This window comes from Pteronotus mesoamericanus, unplaced genomic scaffold (genome assembly GCF_021234165.1).
Source record: "Pteronotus mesoamericanus isolate MK-2021 breed Mesoamerican mustached bat unplaced genomic scaffold, CSHL_Meso_final scaffold_371, whole genome shotgun sequence".
NCBI classification, from domain to species: domain Eukaryota; kingdom Metazoa; phylum Chordata; class Mammalia; order Chiroptera; family Mormoopidae; genus Pteronotus; species Pteronotus mesoamericanus.
Genome location: NW_026555314.1, coordinates 1,744,064 through 1,770,885, shown reverse-complemented (window position 1 = coordinate 1,770,885; position 26,822 = coordinate 1,744,064). Strand labels below are relative to the sequence as shown.

The following is a 26,822-nucleotide window of genomic DNA, read 5'->3' as shown; positions in this document are numbered from 1 at the left end:
AAACTTGGCAACCAAATCAATTCTGATTTATATGAAATGTATCTCCCCCTCTCTGAGTTCTGCCTCCTGGCTCTCAGCAGCCAGTTGGAGACAGCATCGCAGCCTCCTCCCTGTGAGACTCCCATTCTTCTCTGCCTCTGTGGCCTGGCCAACCATCTGCGAGAGTAAGAGATACCTGATAAAGTTTTATGTTTTAGGGCTTTTTAAATTTCCCCTTTTCTCTATGACATAAGCTTTTCTCCATGCTCTTGAAACCTTGCTGTATAATTTTAATATTCCCTCAGCCATCTCGGGATCACCTGTCTTTTGAATCAGTTGCAATGACTTTTGTTAAGGAACAGTCCAGGAAATTTTAAATTGGAATTAGGGTGAATATGACATTCTAAAGGAAACTGTTCTGGGCAAAATAATGAAGTTACTTTTTCTGACTGAGATATTTATCAAGTGGGCAAAATCTGTGGCAGCTTTTTGAAGTCATTCTATGTAATGACATTCATTTAGATTTCTGGGGCAAAATGTTCAGAGCATTTCTCTAAACTGTAAACCTGAGAAAGGGAAAATGAACACAAAACACAAACCCTTCATCTGTGGTTGTGATGCCTAATGCCGTGTGGGTTTCCTTGCTGCCCAGGTGCCTGAAAGCTGGCTTGACGGTGGATGCAGTGATCGTGGAGGCCTTCCTGGCTAGCCTCTCCAACCGGCTCTACATCTCTCAGGAGAGCGACAAGTACGTCCCGTCCCATAGGGCAGCCAGTTGCTCTCTCCAGCCCCGGGGCAACTGGCATTATGCACATCTGTGCTTCTTTCTTGCACAGTGTGGATTGTGCATTGGACTGTCTATTCTGGACCACTGTTTGGGAGTAGGGAAACATCCCTGTCTTCCCGCCTGGTGCCCAGGACTTTGTGTTTCTGCTGGTGGTTAAGGATTCCAGGATGTCACTTTTAGGTGAATGCTTCATGTGACAGACTGTGATGATGCTGAGGGCCAGGGCCAGCTTCCAGGTTTTATTTCGCTGCTGTGTGCCAGAGGACTGTTCCCAAGGCGCTTCTGTTCTTCCCTCCTATAGGGATGCTCACTTGATTCCTGACCACACCATTCGAGCCTTGGGACACATTGCAGTGGCCCTGAGGGACACCCCAAAGGTCATGGAGCCGATTCTTCAGATCCTGCAGCAGAAATTTTGCCAGCCCCCCTCCCCTCTCGACGTGCTTATCATCGACCAGCTGGGCTGCCTGGTTATCACTGGAAACGTAAGGAAGACCCAGCTATGAAACCCACTTACCCTGAGCAAGCGTCATTATACTCCTTTGACTATCAGGAACGTAAAAATTAACAGATTAAATTTACCCTGCAGATCAGCTAAATGCTCACAACTGTCTTAACACTGAATAGTGAGAGTTTTTAAAAAAGGCGTAGTGTAATGATTCTGTGAGTTCTGGGGAGAAAGGAAGTTTAGACTAATTTCTTGCTGATGTTAATAATAGGATTTAAATTGAAGCTATTTCCTTTTTAGCTTTTTTTGGGGTGGGGGGATTTGTTAAAAGTTTTAGGAATGGATGCCCTGGGTGCTCTTCAGGCCTTTATCATCCATGGTTCCAGGAGATTTCCCTCTGAATGACCAGAGAGGGGCCCTTTCTGTGTTGCAAGGAGGGGCTTTCAGGAATAGACATAGCATGGTAATGGTGTCCCTTGCTCTCTTCCAGCAATACATTTATCAGGAAGTCTGGAATCTCTTCCAGCAGATAAGCGTGAAGGCCAGCTCTGTCGTGTACTCGGCCACTAAAGATTATAAGGACCATGGCTATAGGTAATTCTTGGGACCTCATTGTCTCTTTAGATCATCACAGTATTTAACTTTCCCTTTGAAAATGTAAGGTTTGGGAATTTGTCTTTTAAATAAACTTTTTCTTCTTACAAAAGAAAATATGCTATGTAATGACTTTGTAAGTCATTAAAATACGCTATGTAAGATCAGTGCACATAGAAGGTGAGAAACGAAAACCCCATATACCCACCACCTGGAACTGTTTAAGGTCAGTGCTCATTACCTTCTGCACTCCAGACGGGCTCAGATAGCCCATCCGGGTGGCCTGTTTTTTCATGTAGCAACATATTGGCCGTGCCATAAATATTCCTCTGCATGCTCTTCAATGGCCACGTGTATAGCAGCACGTGATTTACCTAACCAGTCTCTAGCTTGGACATTATGTAGTTTTCTAGTTTTTCTTCTGGTAAATGCTGCATTGAACACCTTAATAGCAACATATCTGCGAGCATCTCTGATGCTTTTCTCAGGATAGATTCAGAGAGGTGCAATGTGGAGGGTCGAAGGGAATTGTCATTTTATAACCTTGAATGTTAGAAATTTGTGTGAAGTCTGACCAGTCTTCCCTGGAAGACAGAAATACTTCCTTGTCTGTCCCTTGCCCTAACTGGGAATGTCTTAAGGACAGGGACATGCTTTACTGTGTTTGGAGGGTCTCACAAGAGTTTGCCAGATCGAGGGGAAGAGGAAAGTGAAGTCAGGAGGACAGAGGCTGGGGAAGGGAGGAAGAGATGTTGCCCCTTCATTGGTATTTCTGTTCTCCCCTCCTGACCATTACATCCCACTCAGTGGATGGGAGTGTGCTCTGTGCCTTAGTTTCCTCATTCATCAGATGTTTCCAGATGTGTGGGTGGTTGAGATTGTATATATAAAAACTCTTGATAAATGCAAGCTCTCAGCACTATTATTTCTTTGCCTTCTCACTGCCACCATCACAAGCCCATGCTACTAGAACAGCCTCTGGAGTGAGCTGGGGAGGCAGCCAGCTCACCTCCCCTCTCTTCTGTCCATCTGTCCTCATCTCTGCAATGAAACTGACTCACAGACCAAAACACCTCTTTCCTACATTGCTTACTTGATATGAAAGTGACTCCTGCACCTCCTTGCTCCTTGATCCTTTCCTACCCTATCTTTGCTTTGTTTTCATCTGACCCTGACATCTGTCTTGCTGCTCTTGGCCCTGCTCTGTTTCCATGCCTATCCATTTTTCAACTTCAGACTCAAGTTTCCTCTTCTTCATAAAGCCTTTTCTGATATTGCCACCAAAAGTGATTTGTTCTCTTCCTCACCTGTGGAAGCACTTGCTACCATTCCTTTGTCCTCAACCAGGGCTTTAACTATCTGTGAAACAGATGCCTTTATCATGGCTATCGTTTGCTCTGAAATTACTAGGGGCCAGACAGTGTGCTTAGCGCTTCATGTAGAGTGTTTAATTCCTCCAGCACCCTGGGAGGAAGGAATTATCCTCGTTTTACTCAGGAAAAAACTGAGGCTCAAAGATGCTGGCTACTCACCTGGGTCACACAGCATAGAAATGGCAGGTCTGGCTGCCCCCAGTGCACACAGAAGCCTGGCCAGCCTTACTAGGTTCACCGCATCTGGTTGAGGGGGCATGTCAGCTTTGTGTCTGGAGTTTACGTGAGGCTGGCGTGTGTGATCCCATGGCAGGTCATCCCCAGACCACTGAGCACTTCCTAAGTGTCTGGTGAGAGCCAATACTAACATCAGCCCAGGGTGGAGGCAGTGTTGGAAAGAAGCCAATCATGTCAAAAGTTCTAGGGTTGATATTGCTGAATTTAAGGCTCTCTGTAATTTGAGGGGAAAACAAGGTCCATTCAGGAAATGCCTGGAAGTATTTCTGTTTTTAAACACGTTGTAGACCTTTGATACTTAGAGGGAACTGTCATGAGACCTTTCCAAGGTCACAATAGGCACAGTCCTGGAGCCTAAAGAGTCTCCTGAGGCCCTTAATACACGTCAGGGGAGAGGGTCACAGTCATTTCTGCAGCAGCTGACTTCCCATTAGGGGCTGCTGTTCACAAAGGTGGTGTGCGCATCTCTGGAGGGCTTCTTTCTTCACAGGTACTTAGAGGGGGCCGAGAGGCTGGCCGAGGCTGGATGGAGTCAGCCTGCCTTCTCCCTGCACGGGGATGAGGGGCCGTCCCTGCCTTGTGGTGGCTCTCATTTCTCTCCCCGTCCCCAGGCACTGCTCCTTGGCGGTAATCAATGCCCTGGCTAACATCGCGGCCAACATCCAGGATGAACATCTCGTGGATGAGCTGCTCATGAACCTGCTGGAGCTGTTTGTGCAGCTGGGGCTGGAGGGAAAGCGCGCCAGCGAGAGGGCCAGTGAGAAGGGGCCTGCCCTGAAGGTAGGTGGGAAGGTGGCCCAGTGAGCTGCCCTGTTGGCCAGGGCTGCTTCTTTAAGCGCCATCTTGGTTGACATATGGCATTTTTTTGTTAAAAGATTTAAACACATCTGATGCAGTGCAAGAACAAAGAGAGTGAGTTTCTTTCTCAGGGGTGCTGGCAGGGGTCAGGGAAGAGGGAGACTTCCTTGTCAGGCAGCATCTAGCTCACGGCAGCCACCTCCCCCAGTCTGGGGTGATAAGGTGACAGCAGACTACTTATCACCCTCAATCCCATCTTTTTGTTCTTGCATATCTGGTAAAGTGCAAGAAGCCAGGGGGTGGAGGCTGTCAGCAGAACACAGTGACAATACAAGAAGGCCAGGTTTGCCCTAATCTCAAGCTGTCCAAGGGAGGCAGGTCTACAGGGAGAGACATGTCAGGTCTCGAACACCCAGAGAGACGGATTAGAGAGGTTGAGTCAGGTTAAGCCTCTTACTCTATCACTTCCCTATTGACACGTCGTGTGGGTGCCAGTCCCTCTGTCACATCTTCACCTTCTTCCTCCTTTGTCTCCTCTCAACTCTGCTCTCCGCCTTCCTCTTCTCTATACAGCTCCTATTCACCAATGTGTGCCTAGGGCAGAGGTCAACCCACTTTTCTGTAAGAGACCAGATTGTAGACGTTTTAGGTGTTGTGGTCCACACGGTCTCTGTTGGAACTACTCAGCTCTGTCACAGTAGCATAACACAGCAGCCGTGGCCATTAAGTAAATGATCAGGGGTGGTTGTGCTCTCATAAAACATTATTTCCAAGAATTGGTGGTGGGTCAGATTTGGCCACAGACCAGTTTCCCAACCCTTGTTCTAGGTGCCAGGGTTACGGAAGTAAATAAACAAGGTGCCTGCTCCTGCGGGCTTAGTGGGAGGAGATGGTGACAGCTAAACAGGGCAGTGTGGCGAGGGCCTCTGAGGAGGTGACAGCTAAGTTGGAAACTGAATGAGAGGGAGCCCTGTGTGTGAAAATCTTGGCTGAGAGGGAGAAGCTTGTGCAAAAAGGGATCCTAAGACCCTTTGCTCTAATTCAGCCTTGCTCTGCCAGGCTCCCGCCGTGATCTGGGTGACTAATTTCTCAAGTCATCTGGGTGGTGCGGTGCACAGCTAGGCCCATCCACATGCACAAGATACAGGGTCATCCATTGTGTGCAGCGGGGCCTTTGGCCTTTGGCATCAGGTTGAGAGAACAACTTTAACAAGGCGAAGAGGCACTCAGCACTGAGAAAGCAAAGGCTGTAACCTGCCTGAGGGGTGTGTCTGGAGCCATTCTCCTCCTCTCTGGTGGCGATTGTACTTCAGTGAGAGCAAGGACAGCCACGGGGCCTGTGGGCTGCTCCCCTCTGCCTGCCCTCATGAGCTGGGATGGGGTTTGTGCCCAGGGCAATGTGGGGATCCCTGGGTGCAAAGCTGTGAATTCTGTTCTTTGCAAGTAGTTTCTGTTTACTGATCATAAAGCATGAATAGGCATTTATTGAGTCGCTGCTACAGTTGATGGGTGTGAAGCACTTGGAACAGTGCCTAGCATGCAGTGGGTGCTCCACACCCTCAGCTGCTACTGTTTTTATTATTATGGGCAATAAACTGAATGTGCTTGTGTGCATGCTTTCATAATTTGACTAATCAATGTGTACCATAGTTTAGCCACACTTGGGTTGTCTAGCCAGGGAACTTCCCTTTTATTTTGTTATTTTTAAGTAACATCTAAATTTTTCCTAACTTAGAAAGAGTATATATTTATTGCAGAAAAGATACAGAAACCTACAAACAATACAGTAAAAAGTACCCATAATTCCTCTACTCAGATATAATTGTTAGCATTTTGACAGACTTCCTCCTAGATTTGTTATGCAAATATATTAAATATTTATTTTACATCATTAGGATTTATTTTTTATAATTGTGTTACCACTAATTCATAGTATACTCTTAAATCTTGATTTTTTTTTTTTTTTTTTTTTACTTAACATTTTTTGGGCTCTTTCCAAGGTGACTAAATAGCTTTCAGAAAGTTGTCTTTTTCACAGTGAGTGATATTTAATCATGCAGAGGTGCCATGATTTATGGTAATCATTCTACTGCCTGACATTAAGTTGTTCCACTATTAAAATTATGCTGGATGAGCATCTTTATACATCTCTCTCTCTTTCTATATATACCTCTCATCACGTCTTTCTTTTTTTAACCCTCACCTGAGGATAGGTTAATTGATTTTAGAGAGAGAGGAAGGGAGGTGGGGAAGAAGAGAGAGAAACACTGATGTGAGAGAAACATCAATCATTTGCCTCCTGTACGCGCCTGACCTGGGGTTGAACCCACAACCTTTCGGTGTATGGGACAACACTCCAACCAGCTAAGCCACCCACCCAGGGTTCTCATCACTTCTTTTAGATGAAGAAATTTCATCTTTACACAACCTTATGTCCTTTTTTTTTTTAAATAGACACATGCTTATCATTGACTCAATTCTGTTCTTTCCTAGGCTTCTAGCAGCGCGGGGAACTTGGGCGTACTCATTCCCGTAATAGCTGTGGTAAGTATTCATTGATTGAGTGGTTTCAGACTCCATATACTGTGCTCATGTTTTGAGTGTTACACAGTGATGCACAACAAATTCCTTAGAAAAATGCTGTTTTGAGGTGCCAGTGATTCTGTGGATGTCACTGTGCTTTAGTCACCACCAGCTGTTCTGTAACTGTCCCATAGGTATGTGCCACTGTGGCCACAGCACCTTACTCCCTTTCTAAGCCTTTCCTGACCATTTTCAGCAGGTTAACCAGGGAACCCACTTCAGTTCTGTCTTGCATGGCTCTCAGGTCTGTGGTCTGACTCTGGGCTCTTCCTGTGTCTCAGGTTCTGCTGTGGTGCCTCTAATACAGGCGGGCACCCGCTTTTAAGTCCTCCTAAGCCCTTCTGCAAAAGGAGGCCTTAGGCCTCCGGTTGGTCCTCAGGCCTTGAAGCTGCAGTTCTCTATGTCCCCTGGAGGGCATTGTTGGCGTGGTGGGCCCAGCATGCTTTGGGGCATAGCCCCACCTACCACCGTGGTGGGCAGCTTGTGGTATAGGCCCTGCCCCCTGCCATAGCACTGCCTGGTAGAGCACCGGTCTCCATCTTTTCCTGTCTCAACCAGCAGCCACTTCTCAAATGATTTTTTTAAAGTCATTTTTCTCTTTTTCAGTCATTCCCACTGCTAGTCCTAAGCCAGGCCCTCCTTCTAGTTAAGCCCTTTTTTCTGCCTTCTAGTTTCTTCCCATCTGACCCCACCCCTAGTAGTTTGGGTCTTGAGCACCTACACATGTGTCCCTTCACATGGACACCAAAGGGGTTGACCTCTGAGCTGCTTTGGTGACTCAGGCATAGAGGTCAGGCAAACAGATGGAGAGGCACCTCTCTGATCTCCACAAAGCACTTTCTGTACTTGCTGCAGTCTGGCTGTTTTTTATTCTGAATCTGGGGGCTTTTCAGTGGTTTAATTTTAGCTGGCTGAGATGGATTAGAAATAGTAACTGACTGGTTATTCTTCTTCACCCTTACTTAAGATGGCACATTGCATTTTGTGGAGCCTTATGTTTCCAGTTCCTCTTCCCTCTGCCTGTGCTCCTCTCTTCTGTCCCTCCCTCCAGTAAGTGGCTGGTTCAGGAAGGGAAGCAGAGTACATTGTTCCTCTGTCACATCTATGTCAGCACATTCCCCTCTTTCTCAACATGCTTGAGGAGACAAGGGGGTGGGGCCTGTATCATGACGACTTTTCACATTCCCTTGGAAACCTTACTGTTTTGTGCTTGTGATCAGGTGTTCTCCTATAGCTCTCTGAGACTGGGGCTCTTTCTCTCATGGTATTTTTCATCAATATCCTCATTGGTTAATTTTTAAAAACATAAATTTTTTCACTTTATACTTAACATTAACTAGTGTACAGTTGTGTTTGGGCAGTGTTATTGCACACGGACCCTTTGTTTGAACTGGAAGGAGAGGTATAAAGTCCATGGTACTTGCCCAGCTTGTTGAAGGGGAGAAGGACTGGGCGGCAGGCGCCGTAGGTGAGCAGGTTTTGGCAGGCAGGGAGGGAGCTGTGAGGTGACACTCGCATCAGTGTACCCGGAATTCTATGGCCCACGAGCTTGTGAAGTTATAAATGTGTTTAGCTATTGTCATTTAGAGTTTAATAAATTAATAAGAAATCTAGAGGAGACATTTAGTACTTTTGGGGAGTGATTGACTGGTGAGGTTGGCTTAGGGTCACAAGGGCCAAGGTTGAACCTCTGATCCTGCATGTGGGATCCTGAGTGAACACCTCCTCTCTACACTTCCTGTGCCAGCAGAGCTTCTCAAAAAGACGGAGGCAACCCTTTGAAGTTCTGGCTGAGTCAGTGTAGGCATAGGTGTTAGCAATGATAGGCTAGAACATACTTAAAATATGACTCTTTCCTCTGCTGCAGTGACCTTTTGCATGAACAGAATAAGTATTATAGTTTTAGCAAAAGTTAATGTTTATATTATGGGGGAGGAAACAAATATTTGATTCTGTTGCTCAACAAAGAACACAGAGATCATGGGTTCTTGGATTTGCTTTCTGGTTACCCCTTGAACCTACTAGGAGAAACTAATCTCCAAAGTTTTTTGTTTTGTTTTTTTAATGTTTTGTGGGTTTTATTTATTTATTTTTTAGATAAAGATTCTCTGGTTTGGATCTTTTGATGACAAGTACTTCACATTACTTTGTTCAGTGGACGTTTCGGTGGGTTTGGGGCTGGAAGCCAGTGTTGGCCCTAATACAGCTTTTCACTTACTTATCAGTGACCTTGGGAACCTGGAGGGAGTTGCTGGAGAGCTAGGTCTAGTGATCTTTGAGGTTCCTTCCTGCTTAGGTTTGGTGACCTTTGTCCTGCAACTTCATAAATAACATTTCTTCAAAAATATCACTGACTAAAGTGCTTCTCTTGGTGTCTAGCCCTTTAGTTAATTAAGCACTTTGAAAGTTATCTGTTGCTTAGAGGGCTGCTTGCTCCATTGTCAAGTAGTGATTTAGTAACATGTTCCTTCTACTTGAAAAACATTTGTGACCTTGACTTAGAGCTCGTTGACCTGTGCTACCAGTAGCAGGTTACTTGTTTTCTCAGTGCCTGTAAGACGAGATTTGTGGGCTCACAATTTTTAGATCATGGAGCACTCTGAAGGCTGTGCCCTTTCCTTCCAAAAAAAAGAAAAAAAAATGCACTTGTTCACAAGGGTTAGCATTCACCCTCAGAAAGTTAAGTGGGAGGAACCCAGCCAAGTCCCACCTGTTAGGAACCCCTAGGCTAGACACTATTTCAGATGAAGATAGTCACAGGAAGTCCTTACTTATTAGCTCTTGTTAACACCAAGCACAGATCTAAACTGCTTCCAGACATTAACTCAACTTAATCCTCCCAACAACCTTGCAAGGTAGGTTCTGTTATTATCCCCACTTTACAGATGGGGAAGCTGAGGCACAGAACTTGCCTTAGAGTCCCACAACCACTAAATGTCAGATCTAGATTCAAACCCAAGTAGCTTGGCCCAGGGTCTGTTCTCTGAATTAGTACTCTCCTGCTTTGAAAAATGGGTTAGCTAGTTTCAGAAAGAGGGGATCCAAGGGCATTCTGAGTGGATATAAGTGAGTGAAAAGCACGCACGAGTGGAGGGCCTCAACCTGTGTGGACGTGAGGTCATAGAGAAGGTTGGGCTGGCTCCAGCAGAGGTTGGCTCGGAGACAGATGAGATGAAGGGCTAAGCAGAGTTTTTTGAGGTAGCTACATTTAGGAGTAGGAGGAGCAGGAGGAACCAGCAGCAAGATGAGAAATGTAGGATAAGTACCAGAAAAGAGTAGTGTTGAAGCAAACTGGAGAAGGAATTCAAGGAGTGGGTCATTAGCAACCTCAGGTTTCACTTAGAGGTCAAGAGGGTGTGACAAGGAAAGACTTGATTTCAACCCTTTACTGGTCCGTAGACAAGGCAAAGGCAGATCCTGGTGCAGGAAGTTGGGAAGGGAGCAGCCAGAGAGGGTTAGCCGTGAAAAGCAGGGCCTGGGGCAGATCACTTTACCTCTGTGAGCTTTAGTTGTTTCTTCAACTGCAAAAAAGAGGCGATAATAGTTCGAACCTGTCAGAGTCAGTGTGAGATTACCCGGGGCACATTGATCGCACTACCCTCTACGTTGAGGAGCACTAGGTGCTCCCCTTTTGCTGTCCCCCTGACTGGTATTGTTCTCATGGGTCAGAGGCCCTGTGATAAGACTCCACACATGACCCTGAAGTCAGCCCAGCCTGGGCCCGCCACTCACTGCGGTGGCATCTTGGCAGATTCCAGCACCCTGCTGAGCCAGATCTTGCTGCCCTGCAGAGAGATGGCCCGGCTGCGGGGTCTCAGTTGGACGGCTGCAGGCACAGTGCTTATTGTGCTCTCCCTGGCACTGCCCGTTGTCCCCAGTGCTCTTGAACTCTGAGCAGCCTCTTTGGATTCCATTTGTCTTACCCAGGTAGCGAAGAATCCAGAAATGTCTGCCTCAGATGTTGTTTGCTTTATCAAATCAGACAGGAGCACATCTGAGAGGCTCCCAGTGTCCAGGGACGAAAGCCGAAATGTGCCCCACATAAAGGCTGGCATTTCATGTTAAAGGGACTTATCTAAGAAAAAAAAGATCAAAATTATGAACAGTAAAATGTCAACAAACTCACAACTGTCAACAACTGAACCCAAATAAAAAAATAAGACAAAACTAAGTAAACAATTAAAACAGGAACAGAATCACAGAAATAGAGATCACATGGAGGGTTATCAGTGGGGAGGGGGTGGGGGGAGAATGGGGGAAAAAGATACAGGGGATAAGAAGCATAATTGGTAGGCACAAAATATACTAAGAACAGTATAGGAAATGGAGAAGCCAAAGAACTTGTATGTACGACCCATGAACAGGAACTAAGGGGGTGACATGTGGGTGGGGGGCAGTGCTGGGTGGAGGGGAGAAAGGGGAGAAAAAAGTGGACAGCTGTAATAGCATAAGCAATAAAATATACTTAAAAATAAATAAATAAAATCTTTTTTAAAAGGCAAAGTATAAAAAAAAAAAAGGCATTTCAGGAATTCCCCACGCAGCCCCATCCACAGCAGCGCCGCCCCAGGATTTAGCAATACTCACCCGAGAACATGGCCTGCACATGAGTCACTGTGGAGAATTCAAGTGACTTTTTCTCAACCTCTCTCATTTCTGGGGATATCAGCTATTTTGAATTTGGCCTTTCTTGGTCATTTGAGCTTCAAAAATTAGAATTATAACAGATACACAGTAAAAGTGGTCATATTTATTTATCTCTAGGGTAGGAGGCAAGGCCATGTGTACATACTGTCCTCTGGGCAGCAGTGAGGTGACAGCAGGAGTATAGATGACAGCATCAATCAGTTCAGAAGGTTGGGCCTTTGCCAGAATTGAGCCCTAATGCCCAGGGCACCCCTTGAATATCACAAGGTGGCTCCTCTCCTGGGCCTCAGGAACGGTGCCGCCAGCTGCGCACCGTCCTTGAGAAAAGCGAGGAATTAGTCACGCCGCTTATTTCTGTGTTCTGTGTTTAGATGAGTAGCCCTTGTTGAGAAAGGCTTTGAGTAATAGATCCAGATGTGCAAGGATGGGGGCTACAGGGAAGGAAGTGCCCAGGGAGGTAAGCCAGTCTGTATGTTGCTCCTCTAGGTAACAGCGGACACGCTACAGTAGGTACATTAACTTCTATGAACTGACAGCATTGTTCACTATGCAGAATTGATTTCAGCAAGCTTCTCAGTTGTTGCTAAATTTCTTCTCTCATGTGGGCCTCAATTTCAGAATGGTAGCATAAACCACAAAGGGCATGATGCCACACGTCTCTGTTCTCCTTGTTAGAATGGGAGCAATTACAGAGTGCTCCCAAAACTTGAGACACCCAGACCTCCACCTTTAAGACTTGGTGGGGTTGGCAACTTTCCCCATGAAGAGCAGGCAGCTGGTACGGTGCTCGTAGACGAGGAACAGGAAGGGGCGGTCAACCATGAAACGGACTTGAGTTGTCAGCGGCATGAACCCCACCGTGGTAATAGCAGCAGCTTGGGTGCCCTCCTCATTCACTGTGATGGTACTTTGGTGCTTGAACTGTTTCAAAATATAAGGGAAAGTTGTTAGATTCTATCATTGCAACATAGAGGGATAGAAGATATGGTGGAGTTGCATCTCATTCAGGGAACAGGTTGAAAGCCCACATACAAGGCACAGACCACATCTGGTCAGAGTGACCCTTGAAAGGCTTTTTAATCTCCTGTCAGGTATGGTAATTGTGCTTAGAGGCCATGTTGTTTAAATACTTATCTTTAAACTCTAGCATCATAATCATTCTTGCTGGTGGTCACAGTATGAGCAGCCTGCGAGCCCAGACAGAGGCTGCGGGCACCATGTCCTCCTTACACTCTGGGGTGCGCTGCCAGGAGAAGGATGGGGCCTGGAGCCACACAGTGTTCGGACTAGTGTTCTCCCCTTCTTGCAGCATGCCTGTCATTGGTGTGTTAAGTTCAGCGTGCAAGTAGCACAGTGTCTCTGCATGTATTTAACAGGTCTTTCATGATTCAGCTGGGAGTAGCTATTTCAGAGTGGAGCGCATACCTCCTCTCTCTGGTGTCAGCAGGAACAGTGCTGAGCCCCATGCTGCTTCCTGAGACAGACTGCCCTGCCCACACAGCGTCTGGCAGACTCAGGGAGAGTAGACCCCGCTCCCCCGACATGTGAGGTCAGGGTGGGGCAGAAGGAAGCTTTGCTGGGGGCAGACCCAGGGGATGGGGCAGAGGGCAGAGGGGAGAGGTTACCAAGTCGATGGTGATCCTGTTGTCTGAGATTCCTGTCATGTTGCTGTTTTTATCAAACAGCGCTGTGAGCCCCATTGACTGCAAGGCCTCCACCAGGTTGTAGTTCTTCTCCAGCTTAAATTTGGGCAAGAATACCTCTCGAGTTCTGGTCACAGAATAAAAGGGAGCCCAGTTTTATGAACTGCAAGTTACAAAAGAATCAGGTTTTTTCTTTACATGCCCCTGGGAGTGGTGCTACCACAGAATTGACACAGCACTTGTTAACATACCCCGGTACTGTCAGTAGAGAGTTTCGGAAAGACCATCTTATTGCAATTCCAGTTACTGAAAATTAAGGCGTGGTTACTGCTGTGTAAGGTATTTCCTCTATACTGGGTGGTTCATGTCCTGTCTTCCACGTCAGCAGCAAATCTGCCAGTGGTTTATGGTTTGAGAAGGCATCTCAAGTAATTCTGTTTGGGTCCCTAATTTCAGACATTTCTTACTTTGTTTAACTAAGGTCAGTGTGGTTAAAAAAGAAACCCTTTATATACCAGACAGTGCTAAGCATTTTCATTCCTTGCCTCAACTCATTTAGTCCTCAGCTGGATAAACAGCAACGATAGAGCCTTTGGGGGCAACTCCAGCCTTCACAGGGATAAAGAAACATTGGATGCTATTCCCCTTCTCAAGAGCTTGCTTTCGTTTTGGCAATCCAGGACTGCCATGTGAAGCAATGAAGGCATAAAAATGGTATGTTGATGTCTGACCAACTAGAAGAGATCTAACTACTGGAACCATCCAAGAGGGCATGTGGTGAAGGGGTATTTCTGTGACCTAGAAGTCTGCCCATGTGTGAGCAAAGGCCTGTAAGGAGTGTGAGGCTGGCGTACAGGAGGGCACCAGACAGGAGGAGGCGTGAGGGTGGGGCAGAGCAGGCCAAGAAGATGGGCTGTATCCCGTGGGTGGGGATCCACAGAGAGTTCCTGAGGAGAGGCGGGTAGAGATGGTGTCGAGAGAATGCTCTTCTGGTGGCCAGTGTCTGGGTGAATTGAGGACTGGAAGTGGGTAGGCTGGTTAGGCCTTTGTAGGTTCAGGGTAGAAGGTCATGGGCAGTGTGGTTAGGAAGGAAACAAGTACAGAGGGGCTATTTTTAAGGAAAAGTTGTCAAGGCTTGATAACTAATTAGCTACCTGGGCAAATACCTTCCTCTAAGAGGCTGCTTCTTAGTTTATTATATTCTTGTCCTAAAAGGAGATCCACACTAGATTTACTTCTTAATATGGGCCTAGCCAGTATCCAGTGAAACAGAAAGTAACTCCTGTTTTCTGCTGTGATCCAATAACGATCTTAGTAAGTGTTTAAAACCTGTAGTTTTGACTATGGACTAACAAATAATAACAGGAAAATCATGAATGACATGTCCTTAATGAATTAAGAGGACCTCAGGATTTCTTGGGGAGAGGAAGGGGAGGCATCTTTGTTGGACACCTCCCAGGTTCCAGGCACCGTGAGGGATGCTCGATACTGCTTTTCTGTTTATTTCCCCCAGTGACCCTTGAGAGTTGTGGGATCATGCCACTTTTTGGATAGCAAAGCCAGGGCTCAAAGCCACAAAGTAAGTACATGGCAGAGCCAGGATTGTCTTCAAGCTGACTCCGGGTCACCTGTCCCTAACTTCTGTCATTATGGAGAGCAGAACTGTATTTCTCACAGATGCTCTGGTTGCTTCTCACCAAGCAAGAAATTTGGGATGAATTAACAGAGTGGCCCAGTGTGGCAGTTCTCAGGTATTAATACAGACTTCACCCTTATTCTAAAAAATGACTGAAGCTCCAATATTCCTGGGCTCCCCCAGGGCCCTGGAAATTACAAGAACAAACACTCAACCTGAAGTACCTGTTTGTCATGCTTTTCTGCCATCTCTCCACCACCTGGGGCGTCAGCTGTGTCTCGAGGGTCTTCATTCCAGACAGCTTGTGCGGGACCACAATTAGCATGCTGATGCCCCCCACGTACTCCAGCTGCAGGACATCGCAGTCCAGCTCCTGGTCATTTGCCGCCAGGAAGTTCCCCTTGGTCTGCATCATGGAAACCTTGACCACCTCTCGCTCATTCAGCCGGAAGTTGTGGTTGTGGGTCATCTCCATTGGGAATTTATTTACCCAGGATCCTGTGAAGTCAACAGGAACAGGGCTTTTATGAAAATGTTCTTTTAGAGCAGTGGTCTTCACATGTAAGCGTGCATCAGAAGCCCCTGTAGGCCTTATTTGGACTGTAGGTCCCACCCCCGGAGTTTCTGATCCCAGAAGTCTGGTTTGGGCCAAGAACTGGCATTTCTAACAAGTTCCCAGGTGATGCTGACACGCCTGGTCTGCAAACCACACTTTGAGAACGACTGTTTTAGAGGATTCTAAGATCAAAACACTAACATACCTGTAGGAAGCATGATAATTAATGATGAAGAGGATAAATAGAATGGAGTAGGTTCTGGGTTAGATTCTGACAATAACTAATTGACCCTAGCAAGACACCTGCCTTGTCTCGGCCTCTACTTGTTCATCTGTAAAATGTGTAGCTTTGAGCTCATGGCAGATCTGTTTTGATGGCTTTTAGCCCTGTCACTCTGCAATTCTGTAAGAAGTAACAAGACACGTTGGTGATGCAACACTGCCATCAGGATCTTCACTTTAGATTTGGGTGCAGTGCTGTGTATCCAGGAAGATAAGACTAATTTAGCTCCAAGGTGCTAGTAACTAGTAATGATGGATGCCTGACAGTTGAGAACTAGTGACGAGGCAGGCATTCTTCTAAGCACCTTTCCTGTATTATCTCATTTTCTCCTCCAGCAACTGTATGGAGACGGGTGCTTTTTCTTATTAGTGCCATTTTACAAATGAGGCAACAAGCACATAGTAGAGCAACTGATGGGTAGATCAGCTGGATGAGACAAGCAGGAGGTTCCTTTGGAGGAAATTTAAAGACCGCCTGCTTCTGATTTGTAGCTAGGTGTCCTCCCTGAGCCAACCTCTGCCCACAGCTTCAAGCACTGTTGACAAAGGCAGTTCTCTGTGGAGGGTAGCCCTCCTGTACATTGTAGGATGTTTAGCAGCATCCCTGGCCTAGCTTCTGGACTGTCCTTAGATGCTAGGAATGCTTCTGCTTCTGTCCCAGGTTGAGACAACCAGAAATGGCTCCTGCCATTTGCCCTGGCGGCAGAATTGTTCCCTTGTTGAGAATCACTGCTCTTCCAGTTCTGATGGAGCTGTCTTATGTCTCCTGGGATTCTTTCCTTTGACTTCCGGTTGAGGCCCCACCTGTGTTTTATTGTGCTTTACAAAGCAGTTATAGCATTTGAAATTAAAATCATATTAGTAACAAATTTGGGAGCTAGAGATTAAAATTACTCTTTTAGACTCAACTCTCCTTTGATAAGCATCCATGAAAGACTGGATGTTACTAGCATTTCACCCCTCTTATTGCCAGGACTAAATTGAGTTACCGTTCTAATATGATGGGAAGAAAAAAGGATGTATTGTTTGCCACTTTGCCACTTCGGTGAGACACTGGTCATTGAGTTTGGGAGACTGTAAACTGGCCACCCTAGTTGTTTCCCCAGCCCTTTCCGGTGGGGATGGCTTGCTGCTGTGTGTCTCCCTCCTCAGCGCCCAGCCAGCTTAGTGTAGAGGCTGTCAGGGCCCAGGGCTGCCCACAGACTGGCAGGGCCAAGGGCTTTGGTGTGCAGGTGCCTGTTCTAGAGTCATTCCTAAACAGCAGTTGCTTATGGAGGTAAAATAAATGTCACTAGCAATGTACATACTTAATATATAATATTGGAATCTACATGTTTTTCTCATCCAGGTTTATTGGGGCCTTGCTGCATGCCATGCACCGGGCTAACGTGTGGCATCACTGTCTCTCACAGTGCTGCCCACGGCCCTGTCGGTAGGTGTTATCTCCCTGATAAAGGTGAGGAAACTGAGTCACAGAGACAACGAATGACTTACTTGAGGCCACACAAATAAGGGATGGTGAAGCCAGGGCTCAGACTGCAATTTGCTCACTTCTGAAACTTGTACTGCTAGCCAGTAATAGAAAGAATATGTCTGTGTTCTTCACATACATAGGTTTCCTCCACTACCTGAACAGAGCAGTCCTGTGAAACCTTTTGTAAGCCAAAATGGTATAAAGTGAAGAGTACCTGTTTTTCTTAAAGAAATCCAAAGAGTATTTTCACTTTTACAAAAAAAAGAAAGCTGTTTCTGTACTAATGTAGCTCTTTTTGTAAAAGAAAAAAGCAGTAACTTTTGGAAAGCTGGGGATACCCGTGTAGCATGTGTGTCTGTGTGTCTGTCACAAACCTTTGGTCCCACCCATCACAACGACAGCGCTGTGCTTGACTTTTGTGGGGAGTCAGCTCATTCCTGTGGTCTTGGTTTCTTCAGCCGTCCTTTGCTCATCTGGCAGAGTACCTGCCTGGCACAGCTGTTGGGAGGCCTTGGCATAGGCACAAAGCAGTGTATGGGCCCATTGAGGGGCACTAGCCCCACAGCAGCAGCCAAGAGAGACCTCAGTCCCTTGCCTCTCTGGACTGTTGTAAACTGCACTGTAGCTGACTACCCAGGAAGCCTGGCCTCCCAAACCATGGGGACTTACCCTGGCGGGTGCCTGCTATTTCTTGGCAGCAGAGAAGAAAGTGGTTTGTGTCACAGTGACCAGCTGTGATGCTGACTCACTCCTGTGTCTGCCCCTAAGCTCTCTAGGCTCGTAGAGTGAAGTGTAGGTTTCTTGTGCAGGTCCCAGTTGAGGGCATTTTAAAAAGAGATGTCTGGATTTTATAAATCTGTGCCCATTAGTTTCTAAGACTTCAGGGGGTCTTGTGTGTATAGTGAGGAGGGAGTAGCGTCTTTAAAAAGTGTTTCGGTGCCTGGCCTAGAAGAGTTGCTCTACAAATAATAGTTTATTTGCCCCTACACCTGCCCACAGAAGTATATTAGTACAGAAGTGTCCCCTGAAGAGCTGTAGGCATTACTGTCCGTTACTCAAGCTGAACAGTTTTCACTTCGGCCTTTTGTCCATGTTCCTGCTTACTGATAATCGGGCATGGGAATGAAAAAATCCAGGATGGCCAAATACTAAAAAAATTTTTGTATTATTTTTTCCAGTTTAACAAAGTGCTAAAGATGGCCTGCCTGGGGTGACCTACCTGTGCACTTGGGGTGTCATTTTACTTCTATGTACCCTTAGTGGTTCCATTTGTAAAATGCGGGCGCTAATAACAGTGACAGTCTCACAAGGTTGTGAGGATTCAATGAGTGTAAAGCACAAAGTTAGGGCTCCAGGAAGTGTCAGCCCCCACTGTCACCTCATCATGACCTAACCTGTCTCCGTGAGTTGACATCGTGTCTTGGTTTTCTGGGTAAATCAGAGCTAGAACACAGCCCTTGTCGTTCAGTCCACCTGCATGTGTACTAAAAGAGTAAGTTGCAACTTTGCTTTGAGAAACATAAAACTATTACCTTTAAAGTAGATGCAGTTTAAAATCATCATCTGAGTGGCTGGGTCTATATTGTCCAGAGCATCTTTAATGAGGCCCTTGGTAAGCTTCAGAATGTGGTCGTTGGTTTTTGATACGAAGGCAGGGTCTGAGAAGTCAGCTGCTTGGGCCTCAGCAAAGTAGTATTCTTTTACTTTAGTTTTGAAGTCATTCAGGATTGGAAACTGCTTCTGGATGTAAAGGTCATTGACTGACCGAAGTGTGTATCCAAAATTCCTCCTGAAGAGGCGATGAGTCAGTTTACGGAAGAGATTATGAACAGTCATGATCTCATACTTGCTGCTGGCATTGACAAAATCTTTAAAATGCAAAATTGAGTGCACTTGTTCGTGAGTCTCCCCCTTCAGGCCCAAGGAAATCATACCCATGGCGGTAGAAATGCCCACTGGGGCTATGAAGATATTGTCGGAAGTACTGGTGTGTTCCCTCAGTGCTCGGTAAAGGTTAAAAGCGAACTTTGAGTTGAGGATGTTAAGACGCTGAATCCGGCTCTTGCCCTGGAAGAGCTGGAGGATGTTCCCAGCACTGGCCTCTGAATCTGTCGGCAAAACCACGTCGATGATGTCAATGTAGTCTTCATTGAACAGCTTCTCCAGATCTAGGTAATCCTCGTCCTCCTCCCCCTCTGTGATCCAGTCATTGGTGACCGTGTTCTCCTTGTGGAAGTCAGCAGGAAGAAGGGGCATGCTCAGGTTTTTGTCTTTTAGCTGCCCCCATTGGGGATCCACAGACTTGGAACCTTTCCCTCCTTTCTCAGGCTGCTCCACCAGGCCGTCGTGCCCACACACAGATGTTATTATGAGAGAAACAATGAAGGGTTGGAATGGGCATTTCATTTTGGCAGAGCTAAAGCTGAGAGGGAAAACATGGCATGTGAGAGGCAGCCTAGCAGACCCCACCCTCCTCTGTGGTGCTCAGGTAGCAAGTCCCTGTGGCTTTGACGCAGGAAGATGCCTTGGGAAGGCCGTTCTTTAACCATTTTAGGATTATGGACTTAAAAGAGAATCTGGTGACTATAAACATACAAACATTGTGTGTGGGTTTCATAAACCTGCCTGAAGGACCCACGGGCCCCTTGGTGAGAGCCCCTGCTTTTTTCAAGGTTTGCGGAACTGTAACGGTCTAACGTCCTGGGGCTCAGAGACCCCAGGGAGTTTCTTTTTCATTCATTCACTAAACTTTATCTCCTGTCTTCACGGACCATATTAGGCACTGGAGGCATAAAAATCTCCCCACCAAGGGGCTCACCAGCAGCAGGGGGTGGGAAGGGGCATGCACTAAAGCAGGGGCTCTCGCAAGGACACTGCCACAGCAGGTGGGGCTGCAGTGTGAGTCTGGGGTGCAGCCCTGCCTCCTGCAGTGGGAGTAGGGGTACTGGAAGGGTCAGTTTTAATACATGCCCTTGTGGTAAGCCTGTCTTTATCTACTCATCCTTTGCCTGTCCCAAGGAAGGATTTGACTTGGCTTGTCAAATCAGTTTTGCCTGCCAAATGGCTTTGTCTTTTCTCTTGCTCATTTCCGGGTTATTAATTGCATCTTGGGTAGATGAGCTATTATTTGATGCTTCTGTATTTTCCCAGGATAGTGACGCTGTCTGTAATGCTGTACAGTCCTATATTATCTCAACTTCTGATTACTCCAGAAAGAGGAGTTGTGACTTATTACTAAGTTTGTTGTGTGTGTGTTCCCATCTCCTGTTAGATATTTGAAGAACAGAATATCTGCTTTCATTCGAGGTCAGAGAAGAGCTATTGTTCCTGTTAAGTAAATATTTGGACTTGTTCGGCCTGAGGATGGGGTTTACTGTATGGATACCCGACTTGAAGTGCTCTCAGTTTGTTAATGTTGACAATGGCAGGGACTCTTGGTGCAGCCTCTGCTGGATGCCAGGCACTATACAAGCAACTTTGTGTAACTTGGTCCTAGCAGCATTTTGCACATCAGGCTACAGACCTATAGCTGTGGCTGGATTGGAACCAAGTTGGTTGAACCTCCCGCAACAAACACACCCCTCACTGAGCGCTCTTCCTGTTTGCCCTATAGCACCAGGACTAGTGTCCCTACCCTTAGTCACCCTCCTTGAGGTTTCCCCTACAGCACTGTTAAAATTACCAGTTCACCTGCTGTTCTCTGCACAACTGAGAGGCTTTTGAATTGCGTGTTTTGGAGAGGGAAAGTCATATAGTTTCTAGTTTTGAAAATGTCTGTTTTTTCATGCACCTACCACCCCCAAATCTAGCTGAGGCTGCAGTGTGTCACATGTAGCTTGCCCATGAAATAATTTCTAAAGTGTGTGGCTGCAAGCAGAACTGGGCCCGCTTCCCAGCTAGAATTAGGCATAGGGACTCATGGAGATATACTTTTCCAAGTTAGAAAGGAAAGTAAGTGACCTGGTGGAGGTCTCCCTACTAGGCTGCACTGAAAAGTATCCTTCTCAGATAAAAATACATTAAAAAATAAACCCAACTCGAATAAATAAGAATTTGGGGAAAGGAATGTGAGACCAGATAGGGGGACAGAGGTGAAAGCATTCATGTTTTTATCCTGTGTTCAGAGACTACCATATTTTGCTGTGTATAATGCACACTCTGTGCCCAGATATTTGAGGGAAAAATGAAGGTGTGCATTTTACATGGGTCCATAATTCTGTGTCTATATAAGTGTTATTAATCCTTTTATTTATGCTTATGCATTAAATGTGTGACTCTAGAAAGCAGTAACGATATCCATATGCAAAATAATACCCTGGAATACAATAATTGGTTTTGTTTCTAAATATAAATAATTGAATTAAAAAATTAAAACAAAGGATTTTTTTCCTGAAAGTTTGGGCCAAAAATGTGCCACAGGAGCAAGTTATACACAGCAAAAGAGCGTATATTCAGAATCTTCTTATACCCTCTTCCTGTATTATATGATGAAAAGCCAAAAATAGTTTTCATTATTCCCTTAAAAGAGAAAGGAGAAAATACAGCTAATATTTCCTATGAATTGAAACTAAAGATCTAAACAGTAAATCTTCCTGTTGTTTTTCCATTTAGTGTAACAAGAATTATATAAGATACTTTAAAATTTTCACTAGGTTGTGTTTAAATCCGGATTACTCTCTTTGAATAGAAGCATTATTTTCTTAAGGTAAATCATTCTAAAGTTTGTTTTTCTGGGAATTTCATGAGGCTCTTTCTCATGGTGCCTGCATGAAGCGGGGTTGAGCTTGGTTGTATGTCAGAGCGCCACACCGGGGCACCTTGCTCCTTGTGTCCATTATCCACAGGCCCACGCGAGGCAGGAATAGTGGGAGAGGAGTAACTGCCTGGGGTTTTTAAAACCCTTAATTATGATATAACTTCAGACTTCCAGAAAAATTCAAAGAACGGCATGTAGAACAACCCGTGTGCACCCTTTTCCCAGATTTTCTGTTTTGAAACACTGGTTTCATCTGTCTCTTTGTCTCTTTCCATATAGAGGTGTGGATGTACACACACAGGCACACTCATGTGCCTTTTTTTTCTGTCTGAACCATTGAGAATAGGTCACTTATATGATGTCCCTCTAACTTTCAATTCTAATCTTTCAGGGAAAAAATACCTGAGAACAAGGTTGTTCTTATACCTCATCATACTACAGTAATCCAATTCAAATAATTTTACATAAGTGCAATCTTGTCCTGATCTAATTCCTGTTCTTAATTTCGTCAATTGTTGCAATAATGTAACTGACAAAATTTTATAATAGATTAAAAAATAAAATCCTTTTTCCATTTCTGAGATAGTATAGAAAGCTTTGAATTTGTAGTTTGATAGAGAAGTACACCCATTGTCCATCTCTAACCTCAAATAAGAATTTATAATCAGCCAAAATGTTAGAAATCAAACTCACCTCTGTGTTTCTGAGAAGCGTTGTTGCAGAGATGAAATCAGCCAAGGTCGTCAGCACAGTTTCAAAGTGAACTTTGGTGCTGGGCTGTTGTTGCCTATCTTCCAAAGTAAATATGTCCCAAATCAAACACCACTCAACTAGCTTTGTCAGCACAAACCCCTCAACTGTCTTTGATTACTGCTGAGTGACTTGTGGCTCCCTGGCCCCAGCTCTGGTGTAGCTGATGTTTTGAATGCATGATTGTCAAGTACTGATGGGCGTAGTTTCGCTAAAGCCACTACATTGTAGAGATGCTCTTCCGAGCTCCAGGGCTGAGTTACTCCAGGGGTAGCAGCCGTACTGCTGCCAAGAAAGTGGAGGCCACTTGTCTGCCCTCAGGCTGTGAATTTTCCCTCTAGGATGATCACAGCGCCTGACTTCATCCTGGTCTCCAAGGCTGACATGGGTGCCAGGCAGGCAGGCGTCCCCATCCTTTTGTGAGCTCGGTAAAAAGTGAAGAGGGAGAATGAGATTCGTGCTCAGTCTAAGTTAGTTATTATCACCTCCACAAAGCATAGTTTACTCCCAGAAAAGACAAGGACACCTCAGTCCCCTTCAGAGCCGGCACCTTGGAACCTCACACAGGTCTCCTGAGCGCCATTAGCAGCCCCATTGTTATTTTCCTGAATCTCATCAGCGGTCTGAAATCTCTTCCCTTTCAAAGGTGATTTCAGTTTTGGAAGAAACCAGGAGTTGCAGGGTGCCAAATCTGGCTTGCAGAAGGGCTGGATCACCTGGGTGATTTCATGTTTCATCAGAAAACTCTGCACGAGATGCAGTGCATGAGCGGGCACGTTGTTCTGATGAAGCTGCCAAAGTTGCCAGTTGCCCATAGCTGCAGCCTTCTGAATCATCCAGATACTTTTCACAGAGGAATGTTTAAGCTTAATGCAAAATTTGATGCAGATTCATTGATCTACTCACTCAGTCATTTTGAATGCGATGCCACACAGTACACATGCTCACTCAGTGGTGTCTACCGCCCCTGCTGACCAGTACAGTAAACTTGTCGTTGTTCATACATGTGCATTCCAGTGTACTCTCCTTGGCTGCCAGCTTACATCGATGTCGTGAACTGTTCTTGTTATACTCATACAGTAATTGATTTAAACACTCCTTTCCAGTAGACACTTAGTGTTTTTCTGTTTACTTTGCTGTTTCTACAAAGTTACAACATTTTTATGCCTAAGTCAAGTTTTTTAAACATTGAGATATAATTGACATATTAGTTTTAGGTGTATAAAAATGATTTTTTATTTGTATGTATTGCAAAATGATCATCACAATCAATCTAGTTAACATCCATCTTAACAAATAGTAGTAAGTGAGGGTTTTTTTTTAATAGCTTCCTACTGATGAGATTTTAGGTAAAATGGGGATATTTAGACCTTTGATGTGTATTACCAAACAACCTTTGGTAATTTGATTATTTGGTAACCACAGGTCATTTGGTAATACGCATCCAGAAAATACTGTACCAGTTTCCAACCCTACTAGCCATGTGTGAAGGAGCTCATCTCACTGTGTTGTCCTTCGCCCCACTCTGCAGCGGGGATTGTCATCTGTCCCACTTCTGTGTCCCTGGCCCAGAGTCTGACCTGTACTTGGTTTTCACTCTTAAGTATGGGCACAGAGTTCCCCAGTAAAGGGGAACTCTGTTTAAGTGTGGAGGCTCCATGTCTGCTGGGGTTCTGTGAGGATCCACTTGTACAGCAGGCATTGTGCACACATTTAACCATTTTCCATACTGAGGAGCACTCCGTGCTTCCCACTGGGCAGGACACTGTCTGGAGTAGGGGCGCAGGGCCTTCAGTCCATCCCTCGTGCGTCTATGCAGCTCTGCCTGTGCCTGTTGTACATAGTGGGATTCTGCCTAAGATTACGGTTTGAAAAGTTGAGCTGCTGGAAGAGATGTGAAAGCCACTTCTCGACCCACAAGGTTTCTCACAGTCTGTCTCTCCAATCTGTTCACCTGAGCCCTAGCCCCCATTCATTGTTGCCTTCCCCCAAGCACTCCACACCCTCCACATTCCCAGGCTTTGGGCCTGTCGCTGGACGGCTGGTCTCTTTTTCTCTGCCTGGCTAAGGTTTACTCGCATGCTAGCACTGAGATTCATGACACCTCAGGAAACTCGGCCACAGTGTGCTTGCTTACCTGCCTCCAAATTAGGCAGAAAGACCTTAAAGTGTAGGAATGGGGCTTTTCACCTCCGTGTGAGTTAGCTGCTAATAAATGTTTGCTGAATGAGTGAATATGTACCAGGGAACTTAGTGAGAAGTGTCAGTCATTGCTCATGGTACCTTTTCATATTCAGTCTAACTGACAGCTTCCCAGAGAATGCTCTTGGAGAATGAATCTGTGGTTGATTTCACATCCTTGGGTTGTAGAGTTTTGTGAGCAAATAACCTCCTTTTCTCCCTCTCTCCTTGGCACTTCAGCTCACTCGACGGTTGCCCCCCATCAAGGAAGCTAAGCCACGGTTGCAGAAGCTCTTCCGAGACTTCTGGCTCTATTCCGTACTGATGGGATTCGCTGTGGAGGGGTCAGGTAGGAGCATGTCTGCTCTTCCAGGGACAGCAGAGTGCCGAGTGAAAGCGACGGTGAGGTAGGACTCAGCCTAACGACGAATGTGCTGCACACATTCAAAATCAGCCCGAAGCAGCTGCTGTTTCCTACAAGTATTTGCAAATGTTACACTTCCCAGATTCTGTTTGAAGTTCTGAGAATACCACATATCTTTGGAAAAACCTGCCCAAATTAGGAAACAGATTTGTTTCTGTGCCCCATTTTGAGGAGAGTTGGCTTAAACAAAAGACCCTTGACTCTAGAAACTGCCAGCATCAACCCCACTGCAGTGCTTCATGACCAGGGCAGTTGTCTCACTCGTGCGCTCTCTTCCAGGACTCTGGCCAGAAGAATGGTACGAGGGGGTCTGTGAAATAGCCACCAAGTCCCCGCTGCTCACCTTTCCCAGCAAAGAGCCACTACGGTCTGTCCTCCAGTATAACTCAGCTATGAAAAACGACACAGTCACCCCCGTAAGGCTTCTCGCCCTCCCAGAGACAGACAGTGCAGCTCAGGGTTTTTGCTAAGCTCTCTTGAGCCTTGAGAGCAGATCCTTTCTTGTTAACAAGATGCGCATTAGCCAGAGTTAACTGTCGGTGTACCTGTCTCCTGGGGGGGCGCTATCTTCCCCTCCAGTGCCCGCCTGAGCCCTCAAGTGTTTGTTTCCCTCTAGGCCGAACTGAGCGAGCTTCGCAGCACCATCATCAACCTGTTGGATCCTGCCCCCGAAGTGTCTGCCCTCATCAACAAGCTGGACTTTGCCATGTCTACCTATCTCCTGTCTGTTTACCGGCTGGAATATATGAGGTAAACAAGCCTTCATCTCCTGCACCTCTGCATTTGAGCAGATTTACGGTTTTGTACCTTGTAGGCATGAAGCTTACATGGGACTGTTTTCAATCCCTTCCAAGATAGACACGCTTTCTTAAAAACAAACAAAACACACTCTTTGCTTTTCTTATGTGCTCCTCCTTCGTGAACACCAGACACTATATCTAATAACACCCCAGGTGTCTAAACTCTGGTATTATCCTCCCTTCATAGGGAGTAGGCTTCTGAGCAGTTATAGTACATGCTACAAGCTCAGGCCAGTTGACTGGGTGAGAGCAACCCGCCCTCGCTCAGACATACACTGAGCTGGTTTCCGGGACCACAGTGGAGCACACACAGGAAGTGAGAAGGTGCCTGCTCCAAAATAATCCCACAGGTGCCCTGACACTCGGGATGTACCTATAACCACAGTGGATCTAACAGCTATAATCATCGTAATGATCTATAACTGTCATTGTGATAGTATCAGTATTAGCATAGACTGAGTGCCTTAGTGTATTGACATGCTCTTCCACAAGCCTGTGAAGTAGACACTCTTATATACCCATTTTGCAGATGAGGAAACTGAGACTGAACAGTTAAGTAAATTGCCCAAGGTAATAATTCCTCGTTGAGATTGAAACATGGAGTCTCTTAAGCACTGGGTCTTGCTGCCTCCGGTAAATGAAGGCTGGGAGAAGCAGCCAGGATGCTCAGAACTCAGCTGCCTGTGGCTGCCCGTGCTAAGGCTGGGGCATGCTGGACTGCAGCCAGGTACATAAGCCACAGAATCATGTGTCCCTGTCACCAAAGTCAGATTACACTTAGCCTGCTTAAGTCACACGATAGAATATTTTAGAATATTATAAAATGTCTTTCTCAAGTGATTTGGAAGAGGAAGTATTCTTAAAAGGAGGGATA

The 26,822-nt window shown here is 45.9% G+C and overlaps 2 protein-coding genes across 2 annotated transcripts in view; one reads left to right on the top strand and one right to left on the bottom strand.

Moving 5' to 3' along the window:
• Positions 1-26,822, top strand: part of PI4KA (phosphatidylinositol 4-kinase alpha) — a 99,088-nt gene that overhangs the window by 34,339 nt on the left and 37,927 nt on the right. The window contains exons 15-22 of the mRNA XM_054592734.1: positions 632-727; positions 1,068-1,251; positions 1,705-1,808; positions 4,030-4,198; positions 6,710-6,760; positions 24,965-25,073; positions 25,428-25,564; positions 25,765-25,898. Of these exons, the coding sequence (XP_054448709.1) occupies positions 632-727; positions 1,068-1,251; positions 1,705-1,808; positions 4,030-4,198; positions 6,710-6,760; positions 24,965-25,073; positions 25,428-25,564; positions 25,765-25,898 (984 nt within the window). The remainder of the gene's footprint in view (positions 1-631; positions 728-1,067; positions 1,252-1,704; positions 1,809-4,029; positions 4,199-6,709; positions 6,761-24,964; positions 25,074-25,427; positions 25,565-25,764; positions 25,899-26,822) is intronic.
• SERPIND1 (serpin family D member 1) lies at positions 11,842-22,633 on the bottom strand. Its single transcript, XM_054592735.1, has 5 exons — positions 22,487-22,633; positions 18,570-19,459; positions 14,950-15,223; positions 13,072-13,216; positions 11,842-12,367 (listed from the first exon to the last, which is right to left on the bottom strand). Exons 2-5 carry the CDS (start codon positions 19,441-19,443, stop codon positions 12,176-12,178), a joined length of 1,485 nt encoding a protein of 494 aa, XP_054448710.1. The 5' UTR covers positions 19,444-19,459; positions 22,487-22,633; the 3' UTR covers positions 11,842-12,175.

Bases quoted from the DNA above. Each gene is read 5' to 3' on its own strand.
- SERPIND1 (XM_054592735.1), bottom strand. From the start codon at position 19,443: ATGAAATGCCCATTCCAACCCTTCATTGTTTCTCTCATAATAACATCT. The intron at 15,224-18,569 runs GTAATAGTTTTA...TTGACTTCACAG, and splicing joins AAACTGCATCTACTTTAAAG to GATCCTGGGTAAATAAATTC. The intron at 12,368-13,071 runs GTAACCTCTCCC...ATTTTGAAACAG, and splicing joins ACAGGATCACCATCGACTTG to TTCAAGCACCAAAGTACCAT.